At 46.5% G+C, this 16,748-nt stretch overlaps 8 protein-coding genes across 8 annotated transcripts; 4 read left to right on the top strand and 4 right to left on the bottom strand.

The window, feature by feature from the left end:
• Positions 1-1,172: 1,172 nt before the first annotated feature.
• Positions 1,173-1,762, top strand: FSUBG_10018 (phosphoglycerate mutase family; the record flags this gene model as incomplete). The annotated part of the gene is made up of 2 exons (XM_036674554.1): positions 1,173-1,329; positions 1,380-1,762. The coding sequence occupies 2 exons, from the start codon at positions 1,173-1,175 to the stop codon at positions 1,760-1,762; spliced, it is 540 nt and encodes a 179-aa protein (XP_036534533.1).
• Positions 1,763-2,535: 773 nt separating this feature from the next.
• On the bottom strand, positions 2,536-3,627 carry FSUBG_10017 (heterokaryon incompatibility protein; the record flags this gene model as incomplete). The annotated part of the gene is made up of 1 exon (XM_036674553.1): positions 2,536-3,627. One exon carries the CDS (start codon positions 3,625-3,627, stop codon positions 2,536-2,538), a length of 1,092 nt encoding a protein of 363 aa, XP_036534532.1.
• A 1,903-nt stretch (positions 3,628-5,530) lies between these two features.
• Positions 5,531-6,529, bottom strand: FSUBG_10016 (uncharacterized protein; the record flags this gene model as incomplete). Its single annotated transcript, XM_036674552.1, has 2 exons — positions 5,531-6,399; positions 6,475-6,529. The coding sequence occupies 2 exons, from the start codon at positions 6,527-6,529 to the stop codon at positions 5,531-5,533; spliced, it is 924 nt and encodes a 307-aa protein (XP_036534531.1).
• Positions 6,530-7,671: 1,142 nt separating this feature from the next.
• Positions 7,672-9,386, bottom strand: FSUBG_10015 (uncharacterized protein; the record flags this gene model as incomplete). The annotated part of the gene is made up of 4 exons (XM_036674551.1): positions 7,672-7,721; positions 7,775-7,896; positions 7,951-8,194; positions 8,507-9,386. 4 exons carry the CDS (start codon positions 9,384-9,386, stop codon positions 7,672-7,674), a joined length of 1,296 nt encoding a protein of 431 aa, XP_036534530.1.
• Positions 9,387-9,983: 597 nt separating this feature from the next.
• Positions 9,984-11,172, top strand: FSUBG_10014 (adenosine deaminase; the record flags this gene model as incomplete). Its single annotated transcript, XM_036674550.1, has 2 exons — positions 9,984-10,484; positions 10,531-11,172. The coding sequence occupies 2 exons, from the start codon at positions 9,984-9,986 to the stop codon at positions 11,170-11,172; spliced, it is 1,143 nt and encodes a 380-aa protein (XP_036534529.1).
• Positions 11,173-11,846: 674 nt separating this feature from the next.
• Positions 11,847-12,092, top strand: FSUBG_10013 (uncharacterized protein; the record flags this gene model as incomplete). Its single annotated transcript, XM_036674549.1, has 1 exon — positions 11,847-12,092. One exon carries the CDS (start codon positions 11,847-11,849, stop codon positions 12,090-12,092), a length of 246 nt encoding a protein of 81 aa, XP_036534528.1.
• Positions 12,093-13,051: 959 nt separating this feature from the next.
• FSUBG_10012 (short-chain dehydrogenase) lies at positions 13,052-13,830 on the top strand (the record flags this gene model as incomplete). Its single annotated transcript, XM_036674548.1, has 3 exons — positions 13,052-13,289; positions 13,338-13,620; positions 13,671-13,830. 3 exons carry the CDS (start codon positions 13,052-13,054, stop codon positions 13,828-13,830), a joined length of 681 nt encoding a protein of 226 aa, XP_036534527.1.
• A 286-nt stretch (positions 13,831-14,116) lies between these two features.
• Positions 14,117-14,881, bottom strand: FSUBG_10011 (pectate lyase E; the record flags this gene model as incomplete). The annotated part of the gene is made up of 1 exon (XM_036674547.1): positions 14,117-14,881. One exon carries the CDS (start codon positions 14,879-14,881, stop codon positions 14,117-14,119), a length of 765 nt encoding a protein of 254 aa, XP_036534526.1.
• Positions 14,882-16,748: the final 1,867 nt, after the last annotated feature.

Here is a 16,748-nt window from a genome sequence, read left to right as displayed (position 1 = left end):
TAGTAAAATCTAGCTTAAATTATATTTATATTTAAGGTATAGATAGTAATTTAGCTAAGAAGGACTTCCTATAAGTATAGTATATAGCTATTAGAATTATTAAGAAATACTAATATATAAGAAAAGCTTAATAAAAAGTTTTATAATAATATATATATTAGTATAATTAGGGCTAAGAAAAAGGTTTAAGGTAATTAAAAGGTAGTAATGGAGTTGAGTTTATAAGTTAATTATAAGATTAGAAAATATACTTTAGGTTTAATATAATAGAAGCTGGATTAATAATTAGTACAGGCTTTATACAGAGAGAAGTTGTTATAAATAACAACCCTGGAACAATTGCAAGACATTAGTAGGCTAAGTCTGTACTTGTAGCTAACTTATAAATAAAACAAGCAATTCGTCTACACCCCACAGCGCGAAGCATTAAACTGCCATGGCAATCTGTAAGATAACAGAGTTAGTAGTTATATTAACATTAGTACTGTACATATACGAGGCAACGCGTTCAGTCTACGTCAGCTTATATTTATACGCTAATGATCTATTAAATTAGCACCTAACATCTGTACCCTGAGCAAGCAGTCATTGTCTAGACAATCCCGAAATGTGACATATCAATTTCCTGTTTATGTCTCCAGAATGGCCATGGCTCAGCTCTCCTCTTGATATTCACCGCCGGCCAAGACCAGACAGCCCAAATTCGTAGTTCTCAACCCCTCATCTACGACTGAGGGGCTTGCGGGAGGAATGCCGGGTAGCCGTCGCTAGCTTCCGCGAAGTTTTCAGCTAGCCACATCCCCATAGACTAGAGAGACGTGCAGACTGGCTGAGACAAGTCCAGCTCATCTCTGTCTTTTATTCGTGCGATGCCGCTCTGACCCTTTTGAGGCCAAGTCTGGACCGTTGGCGTTTTTGATCTTGCTGCTTATATATTCCCCCGTTGCTGTTCTATTTTTGTTTCCCTGCGTAAATTTAAACCATCAGATCCTGATCCTTTCTCTCTGACCCCTAAACCCGTTCTAAATCCATTCAATTTCTCGGACAATTGCACACGATAATCTAATAGACTAACCTTGACAAAATGTCTTATGAAACATCAGTCAGTCCTCTTACGTTCCGCTGGCCAGAAAGAAATGCTTACACATCAGTAGTCAAAGCCTACCATTTACATGATCCGACATGGAGAAAAGCCCGCCAAAGTACACGGGATAGAACCAGATGGACTCTCTCCTCAAGGCAAAGAGCGTGCAAATGATCTTGTCAATGTCTTTGGAACGAATTCGTCCTATGATATTGGATACATCATGGCGGAGCATCCTCATCACGGTCGGTGCCCCCGATTACATCTTTCCTTAGCGACGTTCTAATTGAAGTAGGTGGCGGTCGTGATCGCCCTTGGAAGACCGTGGAGCCGTTGGCAGATGCGCTTGGGTTGAAGGTCTATAAAAAGATTGACCGGGATGATTACGCTGGAGCTGCAAGCAAAGCCTTGTCCTTCGAGGGTCCCGGAAATCTACTGCTTTGCTGGGAGCATGAATCCCTTGATGGTATTGCTAAGGCAATTGGTATTCAGGGATATGCGAGGGAGACTGGGTGGACTGGCGAAGTGAAGTACCCTGACGACAGGTTTGATCTGATTTGGGTTGTGCCGCCGCCGTATACGGAGATCACTGTTGTAGGAAGTGAGCTGGTTCCCGGCTTGGATGATGGAGTCCAGGTTAACGCCAAAGGAGACGTCCCCCCTCCTTCGGATGACTGATTTAATTGTAGTTAAGAAAGACTGCCTTCAAAGCTAACTATATCTAATTTCATTTTTATATAAGGCTCTTTGGGTTGATCGAATAGCTCAATGGCGCCGAATCTGTTTGCAATAAAGCACCATCACCTGTGTCAATCGAGCTTTGTTCGTGCCACCAATGCGTACAATCCCACATGCCACAATGCCTACGTCCGAGAATTCACACATGATAGCTGCCGTAGTGCAGATCTGCGTCTCCCTCAACGAGAAGATCGCATCATCGCTAAACCAATACGCGGAACTCCATTTCTGACAGAGAAGGTCTACTTTTATTAAGAACTAGACCATAAGCTAGTTGAAAATTGCATACAAAAGCCTAGCTGGTTTTCCCGAAGGAACTCCTTGTGAACAGGGGCTGCGTCTGGTGCCCAGTGCCTGTCAAAGTGGTGTTGGGCTCGCTCCTCTTTGACTAAAGAAACTTACTTTCTTACCACACTATATTGATTACTTTCAAGCCCTAGAGAGTTAGTACTCATAGCAAAATAGTATCAGTCTTTTATATTCTTACTTTAAATTAACAAGTCTTTCTAAAACAGTGTAAAATAGTAAGCAGATTTGCCTATCTTTAACCAACAAGGGCCCTGCTCGACCGTTTGAGTACTATATACTTTAAGATGAACCAGCAAATTTACATTATAGCTATATAAATAAACATAACACTGGTACAGGACGAGTCCTGGGCAAAATCTAAATCGGCGCTGTGTATTGTCAGAAACTTGTAGAAAAGATATCCTCTAACCTAAAGCTATTCTTATGTTCTCAGGATTACTTTTCTCCCAAGCTTCCGCCAACACGCGTCCGCAGCCAGCCCGGTACGCCACATCATTTTCTCCACGCTGCACCCAGAGAACATTGTAAAATTGGTACTCTTGATCATCTGCATATTCTGGCAGATCAAGACTCTCTTCATACTCTCCTTCAGGGACAACTCGGTAGTTATGGCCGTCTTCCCGGGATATCTTATCCTCACTACCGACCCATCGCCCATCGCGATCATATACGGCGTGGAAACGCCTTGGATCTGCGTACGTACTCCTTTGGAGAACCTTTTCCTCGTAGGAGCTCCGAAAGTGTTTGCCCTTCACACTTCCTTGCGAGATTGCAATAAGCTCAATGGGCTCTCCTGTTCTACACGTCGCATCCCCTGTGATACGAATGAGGCCTGAAAACTTTCCCGCTGTATCTCGAACGACAACCACCTTGGACAGACTAGTTAGGGGGTTATCGACTAACACCGGGTTTGCGAACGCCCAGTAAAATGCAGATCTTCTCATAGTGGACGCATATTGAAACCCCAAGGTTGCCACAGGGAGAAAGAATGCGCGAGCTACCGAAGCTGAAATTTGATTCGGTATGGATAATGTGTCGTGCGCAGATTCTTCTGATGAGGCCATGTGTTCCCAAGTGACGGTATTTCGCAGTTTCCAGGAGCTCTCAATGCTTGGTTTATCGTGGCCATCTGGACCAATGTTTAGAGCTGATCGAAAGCTCTCGGGGTCAATAAAACATTGCCATCCACACCAGGCCCAAGAGGGCAGAGTGGGCCTTCGGGCTGCGGGGGTGCTTGGCCTGTGGCCGCCGCTTTCTGGGCTCCATGCAACACGATAGGTCCCTCTCAATGGCTGCCAGAGTAGTGCATGATCGATATAAAGCCTGGGTAGCCCGAATGAGAAGCCTTGAGGAAATGCAGGAGCCAGATAGTTCAAGACTCCTAGGAATGCGGATAGACCGTCTTCTTTATGCGATAACTCCCGTCCATTATAGGGGCAAACCAGGTCAGCATAAATACTGAAGTCGGGCCACGTTGGTACAGAGAGCTTCCTCATAGGTGCTACTTCCGATAAAATCTCAGATGAACGTTCGTCATCCTGTTGGGGTCGAAGTTGGCTTGAATCCCAGACTGCGCACTCGCACTGCTAGAATATCTGCGAGCCCAGAAAGAAGACGACCCGTTTGCTGAGAATGTGCTCTTGGTAGGTCCAAGCTCTTTGTGCCCACTTAGACCGACACAATGTCTCGTAGTAAGACTGGATGCGATCTGCTTTGGCGGCCTTGGCTAGCTTGATGGGATTTTTTAAATCTGAGTCTGAGCAGCGAACAGACGTTAGATGCCTTGTTTCTGGAGTGTGAATAGTCGCATTGAGAGAAGAAAACATCCCATATTCGGCTGCAGCAACAATCGTCACACAGGCGCCCGAATAAATACGATCCATTGATGAAAACTCTGCTGCTTTGTCTGGATTGTCTTGAACTATGCAGAGTCTATCCACCCATAGGTATCTTTTGCCAATGGCGCTAGTTAACTCTATAGCATCCAGTATAACTTTTGGCAATTTCGATCTATACTGCTCCAGCGCATTAACGGTCGCTAATATGTCGATATTGTTGCTGAATAGCTGTAACTCGGCGTCCTTTTCGACCTGAATTGTCTTATTCTGCCAAGTATAGCTAAGAGCCAGATAGTCACTTGAAACATTCCCTCGTACTATACAGCGATCCTTGACATCAATAAGCCAAGAGGTTTTCGGCTCTATGCTAGATGACGAAGATGATCTAACACAGGTATCGCTGTGATGACGGTGGCAGGTTGACAACCAGTTTTTAATTGATTGCGAAATAGACGGGTTATCATTAGGCGCGGGAGGCGTAAAATACGTAGGAGGGAGAGGTGGGGACGGAAGATGCTGTGTAGTTGTGTCGATGTCGCATCCTCCTCCACCTTGAACTATTATTGGGGTCGGGATCATGACACAAAGAAATCAGATTAGCCAAGATCGTGATATGAATGTAACGTGAGAGGATAGGTAGTAGTTCGAAGGGACGGCATATATGTGAAGGAAAGACATATGTCTCGGTTGGGCATTCAGGCACCAAGAAAACTACCCACAAACAAGGTCTAGTATGGTAGCTGGACAATGGTCTTGTAGATCATCCCTAGCGGTTGATACAAGTATCCAATGAAAACTGTAAGGTCTCCACCTTCATGCGCTTTAGGCGCCAAGTCCTCAAGCTGATAGTCGCAATGCATGGTCTGTCTTCTTCGGGTCTTCCGTCCGGTGAGGCTGACGTGCCGTTATGATTTGATGCTGATCGATCTTTTTGTATTCCAAGCCAATAGACACTTGCAGGTCGAGGGCCTCATTGTGTTGATCGCCGATTTCGGAACGCCAGACTCTCTAATTATGTAGCCGTGGTCAATGTCATGAAACATAGCATACTTAATCTTCAAAGATAGCCTCGCTTTTGGAAACTCTAAACCACGTCATTTCTCCTTTACGTATCGTCATGGCTCCTCACCCCTCTCTGCCGTATTGCCACAGGCCACAATGATGCAGGCCAGGCGACTATCAAGTATCAAGACAGATCTACTGCCCAAATCGGCTGACATATACAGTGTCGTATAACCCTGCCTCGTCGTGGCTCTATTAGAGCTGTAGGTGTTTAATAGGATAGAGTTAAGTCAACGGAAATAGTAGATGTTCCGTATCAAACAGCGACAAAACGGCGTTGTTAAAGTTTATAGTTAAGATTAATAACTTTACAAGACAGGCAATATGTTTAGTAGCTAGCTGATACTTAGAGTGATGAGTTCCAAGGGTAAGACGTAAACACCTGCTACCAAGACAGAAGGTAATATAGTACGATATTATCTATCTACTACTAGTATATAGACACATAGAAGTGAAAGCGCGTTATAAGACCATATGCATTTGGTAATCCACCTCTAGACTAAGGCGCCGTAGGGGTAACGACAGTTGGGGCTCGATCAACGAAGATGTCGACAGGCTCTAGGAACGTCGTTACCAAATCTTCGGCACCGAGGTACACAGATTTGTCGGGGTTGATAAAGAACTTGGTCCAATTGGCCTCGGTAGAAACAGTACATCTCTGGCTGTCACCTGGTCCGCTCTGCACACAGTCCAACTTCACAGCAGAGCACTGAAGAGCAGTACCAGCCGCAGGGTTTCGAGCACAGACAAGACGAGCCGTGCCGTACTGGTAGTACTCGGCTGAGCAAGGAGTCAAGGCGGCGTATCGATTCATCAAAACGTACTTTGCGCAGATGGGGATGCCGTCTCGGGTGAGGTATCCGGTGGTGTCATCCACGACGAAGCGACCGACTGTCCATTTTGATGTACGGTCAGCGAAGGTGATTACATCGCCATTTGTAGTCGTTGATTTGAGGGGGAGGCCTTGGACGGAGCCTGGACCGGCGATGAGGAGATGGTCCGTGGGGACAGGTTCTTCTGATGTGGTGGTAGTTGCAATGGCTGTAGAAGTCTCAGCTGCGGTCGTCGTAGCTGCAGACGTCTCAACAGCTGTTGTCTCGGTTGAAGCGGCGGTGGTCGTGTCAGCAGAAGTTACTGATGTGAACAGCGTCGAGCCTGAGGTCTCCTGAGACGACGTCTCAGAAAACGAGATGGTGGCATCGGTAGAGACTTCAGCAACGGTGGTTTCGATCGCAGTCGATGTCTCAGATTCGATCCCAGTTGAAGTTTCAGTAGCGAGAGTTTCGGCCGTGGAGGTCACGGACTCAGCCAACGTGCTAAAGATGTGGGTTGCAGAAGAAGAGAAAGTCACAGAGTCAGCGGTCGAACCTATTTTCTCTCAGTCAAACCGTACTCCGACAAAGTATTAGAGGTAGGTCAATATACCTGAAGCCAACGGCTTACATGGGCTGGCAGCCACAAGCCCAAAGGCTAGAGAAAGCGAGGCGTAGAAGCGCATTGCTAACGAAAGACTAAGGTGAGAATTAAATCGCCTAAAGGTTCCAAAGAGAGACCATTCATCAGTGGTGGTGGAAGTGGCTTCTTATACCGTCAGGGGGCTTGGCGTCTTTGAAGCTATTGATCTCAGCTGTCACTAAACCCCTGTCATTTCCACAGCCGAGACAGAACTATCGATTGTCATCCACGCAAGCTAACGGTGTTGGGGCTGATTTCTGTAGTAGTGCCCAGTAGTCAACGCCACACGTGCCATTTTGCTCGCTAGCTTTATGCTTAGTGAAATTACGACCTTAAAAACGCCTCTGTCTACTCCGGACATCCGTTCTGCTGTTCAGCTGAACATAGTCTCGAAGAGATAATTATCTGTTTCTTTATGTTGTTGTGGAATATGAGATGTACTCCAAGAAGTTGGTCGCAATGAGTCAACCTCTTGGGGCATCAGAGAGCGCATTGACGTGCATCATGATTTCTTGACCTAGAATCCAGTCGGCCTGTGATTATTCTGAACGCTTTCGACAAGCACTCCATCTTTCACAACCAATCTCTCTTCTTTGGTCCCCCTCTGACTGAACATTCGCCCTACATCACAAAAGAAGTCTTTCACATTACCCATCAAGTCCTTTGGTGGCTCCTCAGCCCGAATCATCCGTCCAACGTCCTGGTCTGATGCAAGAGTAGCTCTCTCCAAGATTGGCCTAACGTTGTCGCTCTGAGATATCTGGGCCACAGTGTGCCATGCATTCTCTAGAAAACTTGACTCGGTATGAGACGGGAAAATGAAGGCCATGACCAGGAATATCATGATGTTCCCGGTTATGAAGGCCATTAACGACAAACCCCCATTTTCGAGCTGGCGCCTGAACGAGATCGAACGTTGTGACCCTCGCTGGTTGTATCGCCTCAGTATAAGATGTTATATGGTCACAGTATGCCATTCGCCAAACGAGTGTAGTCAAAGCTTGTATTGCCACGTCAGGTGAGTCTGTTGTACCTATAATGTCGCTGAAGATCTGCCAAGTTAGAGGACTGACTGTGACCATCGGGGAGGTTTCTGAACCAGCGAAGTCACATGAAGAACAAATAGCCAGGTTTGGAAACTCCAAGGTTGATAGCCAATTTCCTCTCTCATCTTCAGGTGTTCTTTCAGTTGTCGTTCTCTGGAGCCTCTCTTGAAGACTCTGATTCAGCATGCTCTGAGATAAATTCAGTATCTGTCTGCTGGATGCTGCTACTACGTCCTGCGTACCAGCAGCGCCGAGCTGTCTTAGAATATCAGAAGTATCATACTCATTACTTCTTATGTCGAATTTATAATCGGGCTCAGTCAGGCTTGAAGTAGTATTTGCTGTTATTTTAAGGTGCTCGACCCTGTACTCCCGTTAGCCCCTGCTCACAAAGCCAATGCCTGAACATAATCCCTACTCCGATGTAAGCTCAGGCCCTAAGCACAATGTGATCTGTATGTATTCATCTCTTGTCTTGACTCCGTCTCTGAGCTTCACTTGGTTCCACTGCTGAGCCCAGGGGCCAGAATTGCTCGAGTTCAGAAGAGTCCAGGTAGCATTTGTTGTCTCTGACTCAAAAGATAGCTCACTATCCTCTATGGATGATAGATCGGCCAATAGTTTAAAGCGATATCCTTCCGCATGGTTTAATGCCCAGCCTTCTGTAAATTTTGTTAAAGGTGAATCAAGAGCGACCATCCTACGCTGTTCAAAAATGTCCTCGCACTTGCAGAGTAACCACCTCGTGGATATGTTATTGAACGACCGTTGTCTCGGGATTCGACAGCTGAAAGAGCTTGAAATCTGGTTGCCATGACCTCCGGGTACCATTCTCAAGCTAGTATTGTTGTAAATTTGATATGGTGGGAAGTTTGATAAATCTACTGTCGCATTCAGATATAAGGACCAATCGCCTTGTTGACCCTGCGAGCGACAGTATTTAGCAGTAAACCTGGGCCGTACGCATATCACACGAGTGTCGATAACTCGAGCAATGCCGTTGAAGGACTGGATAGACTCCCTCTGAGCCTTGGTTGAAATCGGAAGAAAGGCTCTCAAGACTGTTCCAGTGTCGTCCAACTCCTCAGACGACTCTCCAGGTTCTGAATATTCTGCGAATATCTCAAATTGAGACGGGACTCTATTCCAGTACTCTAAATGGTTTCTTCTTATAGGTAGAGGTCTCAAATCTGGGGATGTAGAGTCATTTATCACTCCAAAGTTGAATCCATAAGTCATGTTCTTCTTTAACGATAGAATGGTGAGTCCTCGAAGATCAGAAACTAGCAAGGTAGACGCGAACTGTGAAGCCCCAACGAGCGCAAAAAGACAGATCATGAGGATGCGAAGCCAAGGTCTGAATGTTGCACCAGGAAGCATTTTCTTCAACGATTGCGGTCCGCTGTTTGTGAAGCGGGCAATGGATACTTCTGCGACAGCTGACATTGGTACGCCATGAATTTCCAGTGCAATTGATGCAGCCGTAGATGTCGTGATAGCAGCGAGAGTACCGATGGCCCATCTTATAAGAACACTCATCAGTGTGATTGACTGGGTTGCTCGCCCACTGAGCATGAGCCATCGCCAAGGCTCTGATTTCCTGTCCTCGAACCAGAGCCATGGTAAAAAGACGACGGCTTCTACCAAGACGAGAAAGGATGTGGCGATGGCCAGCCAGACAGCAAAGCCTATTGTCATTGGGCTGTCGCTTGGGCTGCTTGAGACATTTTGGATGATTAGAGAACCTTCGGGTCGGAGGCTTTGCATTTCCACATTTTCGACTTCTTGGCTTTGGTCGAGGCTGTCATAGTCAGACCGACGTAGATGGTCTCTGGAGGAAGATTGACGACTCATGATGAAGAAACTTAAGACGAAGCGAGTTACTGCACTCACGGGGTAGACAAGATATTTAGGAATTGGGAATTATTAGTACCTCGGGGCCATATTAATAGCCTTCCTATGAAAAGATTCGAGTCCGGAGGCTTAGGCGCACTACTGTTACACAATTTCATGTATACGAGAACACAGGTTGCGAATACAGTGGTCAAGAGGCGATGCGAGCTACACAAAGTGAGCAATAATCTCAATCGGCCGTCGTACAAGGCGTATTCCAACCCATGATCACATACACTGTCTCTCAGAACTAAAGTCTGCGAATACGCCTCGGGGCATGATAAACCGAAGGTGAGTCACACCATGAGTTTCTGATTCATTGACCAAGTTTACCCCGAATGATCGGAGGTATTTTGCTTGAAGAGCAGCCTATTCGGGTTTAGTCTCGCCATTCCCGCTGCGGGTGAGATCGCGAGACCCTATTCTGGACTAGCTGACTTGGGCGTTACAACCTCACAAGTATAAAATGCTGATCCATTATCCTCAAGTTCTGTTATCTCATCCAACAAACATCTCTCAAATTTCTTATCACTGCCAATCATTCTCAAAGCTTTTAAAATGGAGTTCGCCATGCCCCTCGAAGAGCGTCTGTCGCTCCGTCAAGAACTCATAGAGTCAGACGATAAGTTCATTCTCGACCTTCCCAAGGTTGAACTCCACGTCCATATCGAGGGCACTCTGACCCCCGAACTTCGCTGGAAACTGGCCAAGCGCAATAACCAGACCCTCAAGCTCGAGCGCACTGGAACTGTGTACACCAATCTTGAGCAGCTCAGAGCCTCGTACTACATCATGGAGGCCCGACCAGGTCATCAGATTGACAACGCCGAAGAGAGCTTCACGTTCTTCGAGGCTTACTACGGAGGATTTGAAGTTCTTGTTACTGAAGAGGACTTTTATGACCTTGCCATGAATTATTTTGAGCATGTTGCGGGTATGAATGTGAGGTACTGTGAGCCGTTCTTTGATCCGCAGGGTCATACGCGCCGTGGAGTGGCGTTCAAGACTATGATGGATGGCTTCCGTCGGGCACAGGAGGAGGCTGATGTAAGGCTGGATGTAAGTGAATACAGTCTCAGTTGTGATCATTGCTAACAAATTACAGGTCAAATCGAAGTGGATCATGTGCTTTTTGCGTGACATGTCGCCAGAGTCAGCTATGGAGACCTACGACGCTGTCTTTCCCTACCGCGATATGGTCGTCGGAATCGGTCTTGACTCAGATGAAAATGATAGGCCTCCTCTGATGTTCGAAGATATATACAAAAAGGCCAGGAAGGACGGCTTTCGCATCACTGCGCACTGCGATGTCGGCAACAAAGACGCATTTAAACACATCCGCCAAGTCGTCCATGACCTCGGTGAGACTGGCGCCGACCGTCTAGACCACGGCATCAACGCCGCACAAGATCCCGAAATCATGCGTCGCATCAAAGAAAGAGGCATTGGAATGACCCTCACACCATGGGGATACCTTCGCCATGAGCCAGTCGACGAGATATTCCCTAGAATTCGTACCTTGTTCGACTCTGACATTCCGATTGCTATTGGAAGTGATGATCCAGCTTATATGGAAGATACGTGGATCTTGCATGATTGGCTCCTGGTCAAGAAAATGTGCGGGTTCAGTAATAATAACATGGCGAAGTTGGCCAGGAGTGCTATTGATATGTGCTGGGCTGAAGATGAGGTGAAGGAGGAAATGAGAAAGGAGCTTGAGGAAGTTGTGGCGAAGTACTCAATATGAGTATCTGCTTTATCAACGGAGGTTTGGTGAAAATTGATAGAACATGGTGTTGCTGGAAGCAGAATAATTGCCAGCAAATTTAGCATCTTGGCCAGTTCTTCTTCTAACATCAGTGCTATTTCATTGTGATTTATTGAATCCTCGAGGTTGTTTCGTAGAGGCCAATCGCCGTGCGGAAAGGTTCACAAGTAACTTTGAAGTTCCGCTGCCCCAAAGCTGTTGGGAAGTAATACCAGTAAGCGACTATGTATAAACCAAGAGTCGGTTGCTGCCTATTAGATTAAGATTTGAGTTTTGAACGCAGATGGTGGATTTGGACACGATATCCTTTTCATGGTTTTGCTAGGTCAGGTGTCTTGGTCTCGTAGCTTTCGCCAAACAAATCCAGTCTCACTTATGCTTTCGAGTAACCGGATGTTCTAAAGCGCAGCAAAGTATGTCAGCCAGTGATGTTTTTTCAATTCATCTTGCCTTTGTTACTCGATATCTGACCATTTAGAATTTTCTTTAAACCGCACACGAGACGTCAGGTACAAAACGTGATCTCTAAACTTTGTATAATTCTTTCTATAAATTGGTTTCATACCCCCTTGATCCTCTCTTTCAACTCATCACTCTCCCCACCTTCCACTCAGACTTCTTCCCACTATTTCATCACTCCAATACGCATCAAAATGTGCTTTGGCAGAAGAGATCCCACGCGGAAGTCCTATCAACAGATAGAGCCTAGCTACGACAACCCTCCACGCTTGCGCACGCCAAGTATCAGCTCGTACACGTCAGAAGAGAAGCTTCGACAAGACCGTATTATCCACAACCACGGCTGGGCCAATAGCGGCCTGTCTGAAAAGCAGCAGAGAGCCATGGCGCAAACATTCAGTGATGAGATTCAGAAGGCCAAGGATCGCGGCGAGTGGTAAAACAGCACAAAGTACGAGGTAGTCGATGTTGACTTGGATATTCCAACAAGCTTAGGCCATCGCAGATCTATACTCAACCCTCGTGTTTAAGGTTTTTACTATCTTGGGGCAAGTGGATGACTTCGTCTGGTGCGAAGATAGTCGTGGGATGATAAGGACGTTTGTCTCTCAAACCGAGCTCTCGAGAAGACAGCTTTGTTGAATTTGTTGGGCATGGTCGCTGCAACCTTTTCACGGGAGGCTTTTGAACATATCAGCAGAGATAAAACCTCCTCACAGCAATCTTGGTGTGTCATGTTCCAGGAACATAGTGCGGCCTCGTCACGACAGTAATCTTATCTGGCAAAGAACTTGGTCCTTCGGTGGATGATTGGGATAGTGATTTATGGAGAAAACGTATGGCGGCGATCTTCAAAGTTCTTGCTCCCCCTTAAAGAGTGTACTACTCGAGGGATGTTTCTTAAAGCACGCGCCTATGCTTTTTGAGATAGGTGATGTTCATCTGGGGCCTTACTCGACCATGATTTTTAGCTACTGTTAATGACAATTTATCTTGGTCTTTACCTTTGTCGTGGTCATTACTGGTTTCTGGTCACCTGTCTTCACGTATCTGGAATATTATAAGGCGTGTCGCAGAGCACTGTATGAAAAGATAAGTGAATGCCGCACGCGCGCGTATTTGGTAAGACATCAAGATGACGCTTATTCATGCTCGGGTCTAACCATAATAGGCAAATGGTCCCCCTGCTTATGGCTCGACGATTACCTGAGCATCGCTGACCAATTTGATATGCAATGAAACACCAAGAAATTCATTTAGTAAAGTCGAGATGCAGTATTGGTAATGAACAAGGTTATATAAGTAACGACTTTCCCCCCAGTAGCTTTGACCGTCAATACCATCATTCCACATTCTAACATCATATCGTTCAATCCTGCACTATCAATCCATCATCGCCATGTCTTCTCCCATCGTTCTCATCTTTGGGGCTGGTGCCAAGGTCGGCAAAAGTGTCGCCCAAGCCTTTAGCGCAAAGGGCTATAGACTAGCTCTGGCCTCACGATCACAAGATCCATCAACTTCAACCGACAAAGAGCTACATATCCCTACAGATCTGAGCAACACAGACTCCGTCGTCCAGGCCTTTACAAAGGTCAAAAGCGAGTTTGGTCATCCCCACGTCGTCATCTACAACGGTCAGTGAATCGCATTCGTTACTGAAACGCCATCTAATCTATTGAAAGCTTATCATGGCGCACCTAACGATCCCAACGACATTTTCCAAGTTCCTTTGGACAGCTTCAAGACAAGCGGTGCGGTCAATATCTTTAGCGCTTACGCCGCAGCCCAAGAAGCTGTGAAGGGCTGGAAAGACTTCGCCAAAAACAGTAGCCTAACGTACATTTACACTGGCAACATTGAGAATGAGATGCGCATTCCGTCGATGATGTCGCTAGGTGTTGGAAAGACCGCAGCTGCTTGGTTCATTGAAGTCGCTGCAACTTCATACAAGGATCAAGGCTTTAGGTGAGTTTACAAGTGAGACTGCCACGAGAAATAATGCTGATTGATACTAGGTTCTACTATGCCGATGAGAGAAAGGAGGATGGCACACCTATGTACAGTGGAGCAACTGCGGAGGGTCATGCTCAGTTCTATGTTGAGCTTGCTGAGGGCAAGGAGCAGCAGGTTTGGCAGCAGACTTTTGTCTCTGGACAGGGTTACAAGAAGTTTTAATGGGCCATGTATTCACATGACTGATTATATTGTATCGTATCTCTGTCAATTTGGTTAAACAATCACAATGCTTAGCCGTCCATAATACGATCACTGATAATAGTTCTCGTTCAACGAAGTGTATTTATAGTAAAGAGATATATACGTTGAAAGTACAGAACTGGTAGCTTTCCCAACCTCAACAAGAGGTGCTTCAAGCACCTTACTAACCCCTTATCCAACATCCATCCATCCTCCAGAGTATTACTGCCTCAGTATACAATTCGAGGCCTCAAAGGTAAAGCACTTAGCAAGACTTGACGGAAGAGTACTTGCAAGCCTTGCTGGGACCGGAGCCAATCTTCTTGGGCTCCTTGCCGGGAACAGTGCCCTCATACTCGACGCAGATCTCCTTGACGGAAGAAGCGCAAGTTCCGGTAATGGTGGAGATGTCGCCCTTGTTGGAGTTGATGCCAGTGAGGACCTTTCCGTTGAAGGCCTTGACGTTCTTGACGACAACGTTGCGGGTGCCCATCTTCTTGCAGTTACCGCAAGATCGGTAGAGCTTACCGAAGTCAACAACGGTGAAGCCATCGATGGTGACTGTTCCGAGACCGTTGTGCTGGATGACCTTGTCCTCAGCACCGGTAGCACCACCACCCTTGATGAGAGCGTTACCGTCGCCCTTGAGGGAGAGAGCATCCTCGCAGACCTTCTTCCACCAGACGTTCTCGATGGTGCAAGAGCCCTCGCAGTGAACACCCTCGATCTGATCAGCGCCAATGATGACGTTCTTCAGGGTAGCGCCGTTCTTGAGGATGAAGACGGCATCGGCGTCGGTGCCCTCGACCTGACCAGTGCACTTGACGCCACGGCCGTAGGTCTTCATGCCACCGTCGAAGGTGCCGGAGATGGTCTGGGCCTTGTTGTAGGTGACGGATCCCTTGGAGGCGGGGATGGGAAAGGAGGCACGTCGCTCGAGGGCGCCCATGGTGTTGGGGGTGATGTTGCCCTGGGGAGAGGCCATGGTGGCGGAGGCGAAGAGGCCGGCGAAGACGATGGAGAACTTCATTTTGATGGATTGGCTTGTTGTTGGTTAAAAAAAAGAGGGTTGAGATTTGTTGTGAGATTGTAAAAGAGAGGATAACCACCAGGGCTAAAGAGTGTAGAAAGTTAGATTGTAAAGAGAGACTATTGAACTGTAGAACGAAAGGCATAAACTTGAAGGGAGGATCCGAGGTCTTTATAGCAGGTGTCATGAGAGGAATGCTCGAGAGGGCCCTTGTAGCTTTCATGTTTCAGATCTCATTCAAGGGTGTCGTTGACAGGAGATGTCCTCTGATTGGAGGAATATTATTCGTACCGCGAGAGCATGTCACCCATCGACCTAATCTAGAACGTGTCACCCTGCAACCCGTCTACCTGTTTCTCGGATGGAGCCGCAGGGAGACAAACATACTAGCAAGGGCCACATATAGTCAATCTCCAGTTCTTTGTATCAGTCAACGCGTATTCGGTGCGCGGATAGTAGTTGTTTTGCATCGACCTCCACACGAGAATCCAACCCAGACTAAATCGAGACATCAGATCGCGATAAGAGCAAAAGTTAATCGCGGTAAACCCAAACAGTGACATCGTCCGATGGACAGGGCTGAAAAGGAACACAAGCTAACCCCTCCGGAAATTAGAGTGGAATCATGACAGGTGGATTTTCTCGGACGTGGTTAGCCCGAGAGTGGTCAAGATACGATGCACCAATTTTTACGCTGCCCCTGTTGTAACTTAAGTTTAAATTCTCCCTTTATTTTTAATTTTTAATGCTTAAAAACAAGCTTCATTGGCAGTGACAGACAATTGTGGCTCTTGTTTGTGAAGCGTGCTAAGATACACCATAACTGAAACGCAGACATCGTATTCAGCTAGCTGTCTGTGCACGCGCTACAAATTCAGGGGTCTGCCAGAAGAAGTCACGGGGAACTTGCTCCAGAAGCTTCAAAGGGAAATCTGAAGCACTCGGGTTGTTTATTCATCCCGAGTTCCGATATCCCTGGGTATAATAGACAGTTGTTTGGTGATGACTCCATTTTCCACTGTGGATTTTGTGCTGGGAGCCCATATTTCGGCCCTTCGATTTGCAATTGCATGTCACTGTTTTTGTCTCCACATAATATGATCAAATTCTAAGCTTTTACCATTGCCGACGGGATTGAAAAGTGGTGCTGCGTGGGTCGAAAATAATAGCTGGAGTCTGGAGGTTTTGTAATTTGGTCAAAAATAGTCATTACCCTAGAGCCCAGACAAAATTTCCTACACTGTACCTGAGAAGTCGTATGAAGTCTTATGAAGAATAGCCAGTATAGAGACTTAATGTTCCTATTTAATTATTTTGTAAGTTTTGATAGATAGCTTTGTATTGAGAGAAGGTCACTTATTTCTTCACCAAAAATTCCTTCTGAGGATCAAATGCACAGGACTTTTCTTGCTTTCCACTTACGTATGCCACTGCTTCATTATCCATAATTCCTAACACATTAATCGAAACCAACAATATACCTACACCGCTGGCCTGTTCGCGTAGGAGAAGTACAAGCAAACAAGCTTTACGGCACAGCGATTAAGAGCAGTGATTGAATACCAGGACGCAAAGTATCCATTGCTGTGCCCCTCCTATACGACCTCATCTAATCAATCTGCGCCCCTCATTCAAATTGGATGCCCGTTCCTGTCTTGTCGGCACGATGTGTGGGCCCGTAGAACCAAAGAATAATGGGCAAATTAGCCCCCAACCTTGAAACACGCCATAACCTCAACCCTTGTCCACGCTGACTACCTAGACTTGGTCAGCCATCCGTATCCGTACGGAACTCACCGTCTTATGTCCGCTTCAATCGATAGATGGTTTACGAGCGTAACCTTACTCTGAGACATGGATCTACGGG

Source organism: Fusarium subglutinans (genome assembly GCF_013396075.1).
Source record: "Fusarium subglutinans strain NRRL 66333 chromosome Unknown NRRL66333_c0000165, whole genome shotgun sequence".
Taxonomy (NCBI): domain Eukaryota; kingdom Fungi; phylum Ascomycota; class Sordariomycetes; order Hypocreales; family Nectriaceae; genus Fusarium; species Fusarium subglutinans.
The sequence above is the reverse complement of the archived record's forward strand: the minus strand, read 5'-3'. Positions and strand labels throughout refer to the sequence as shown.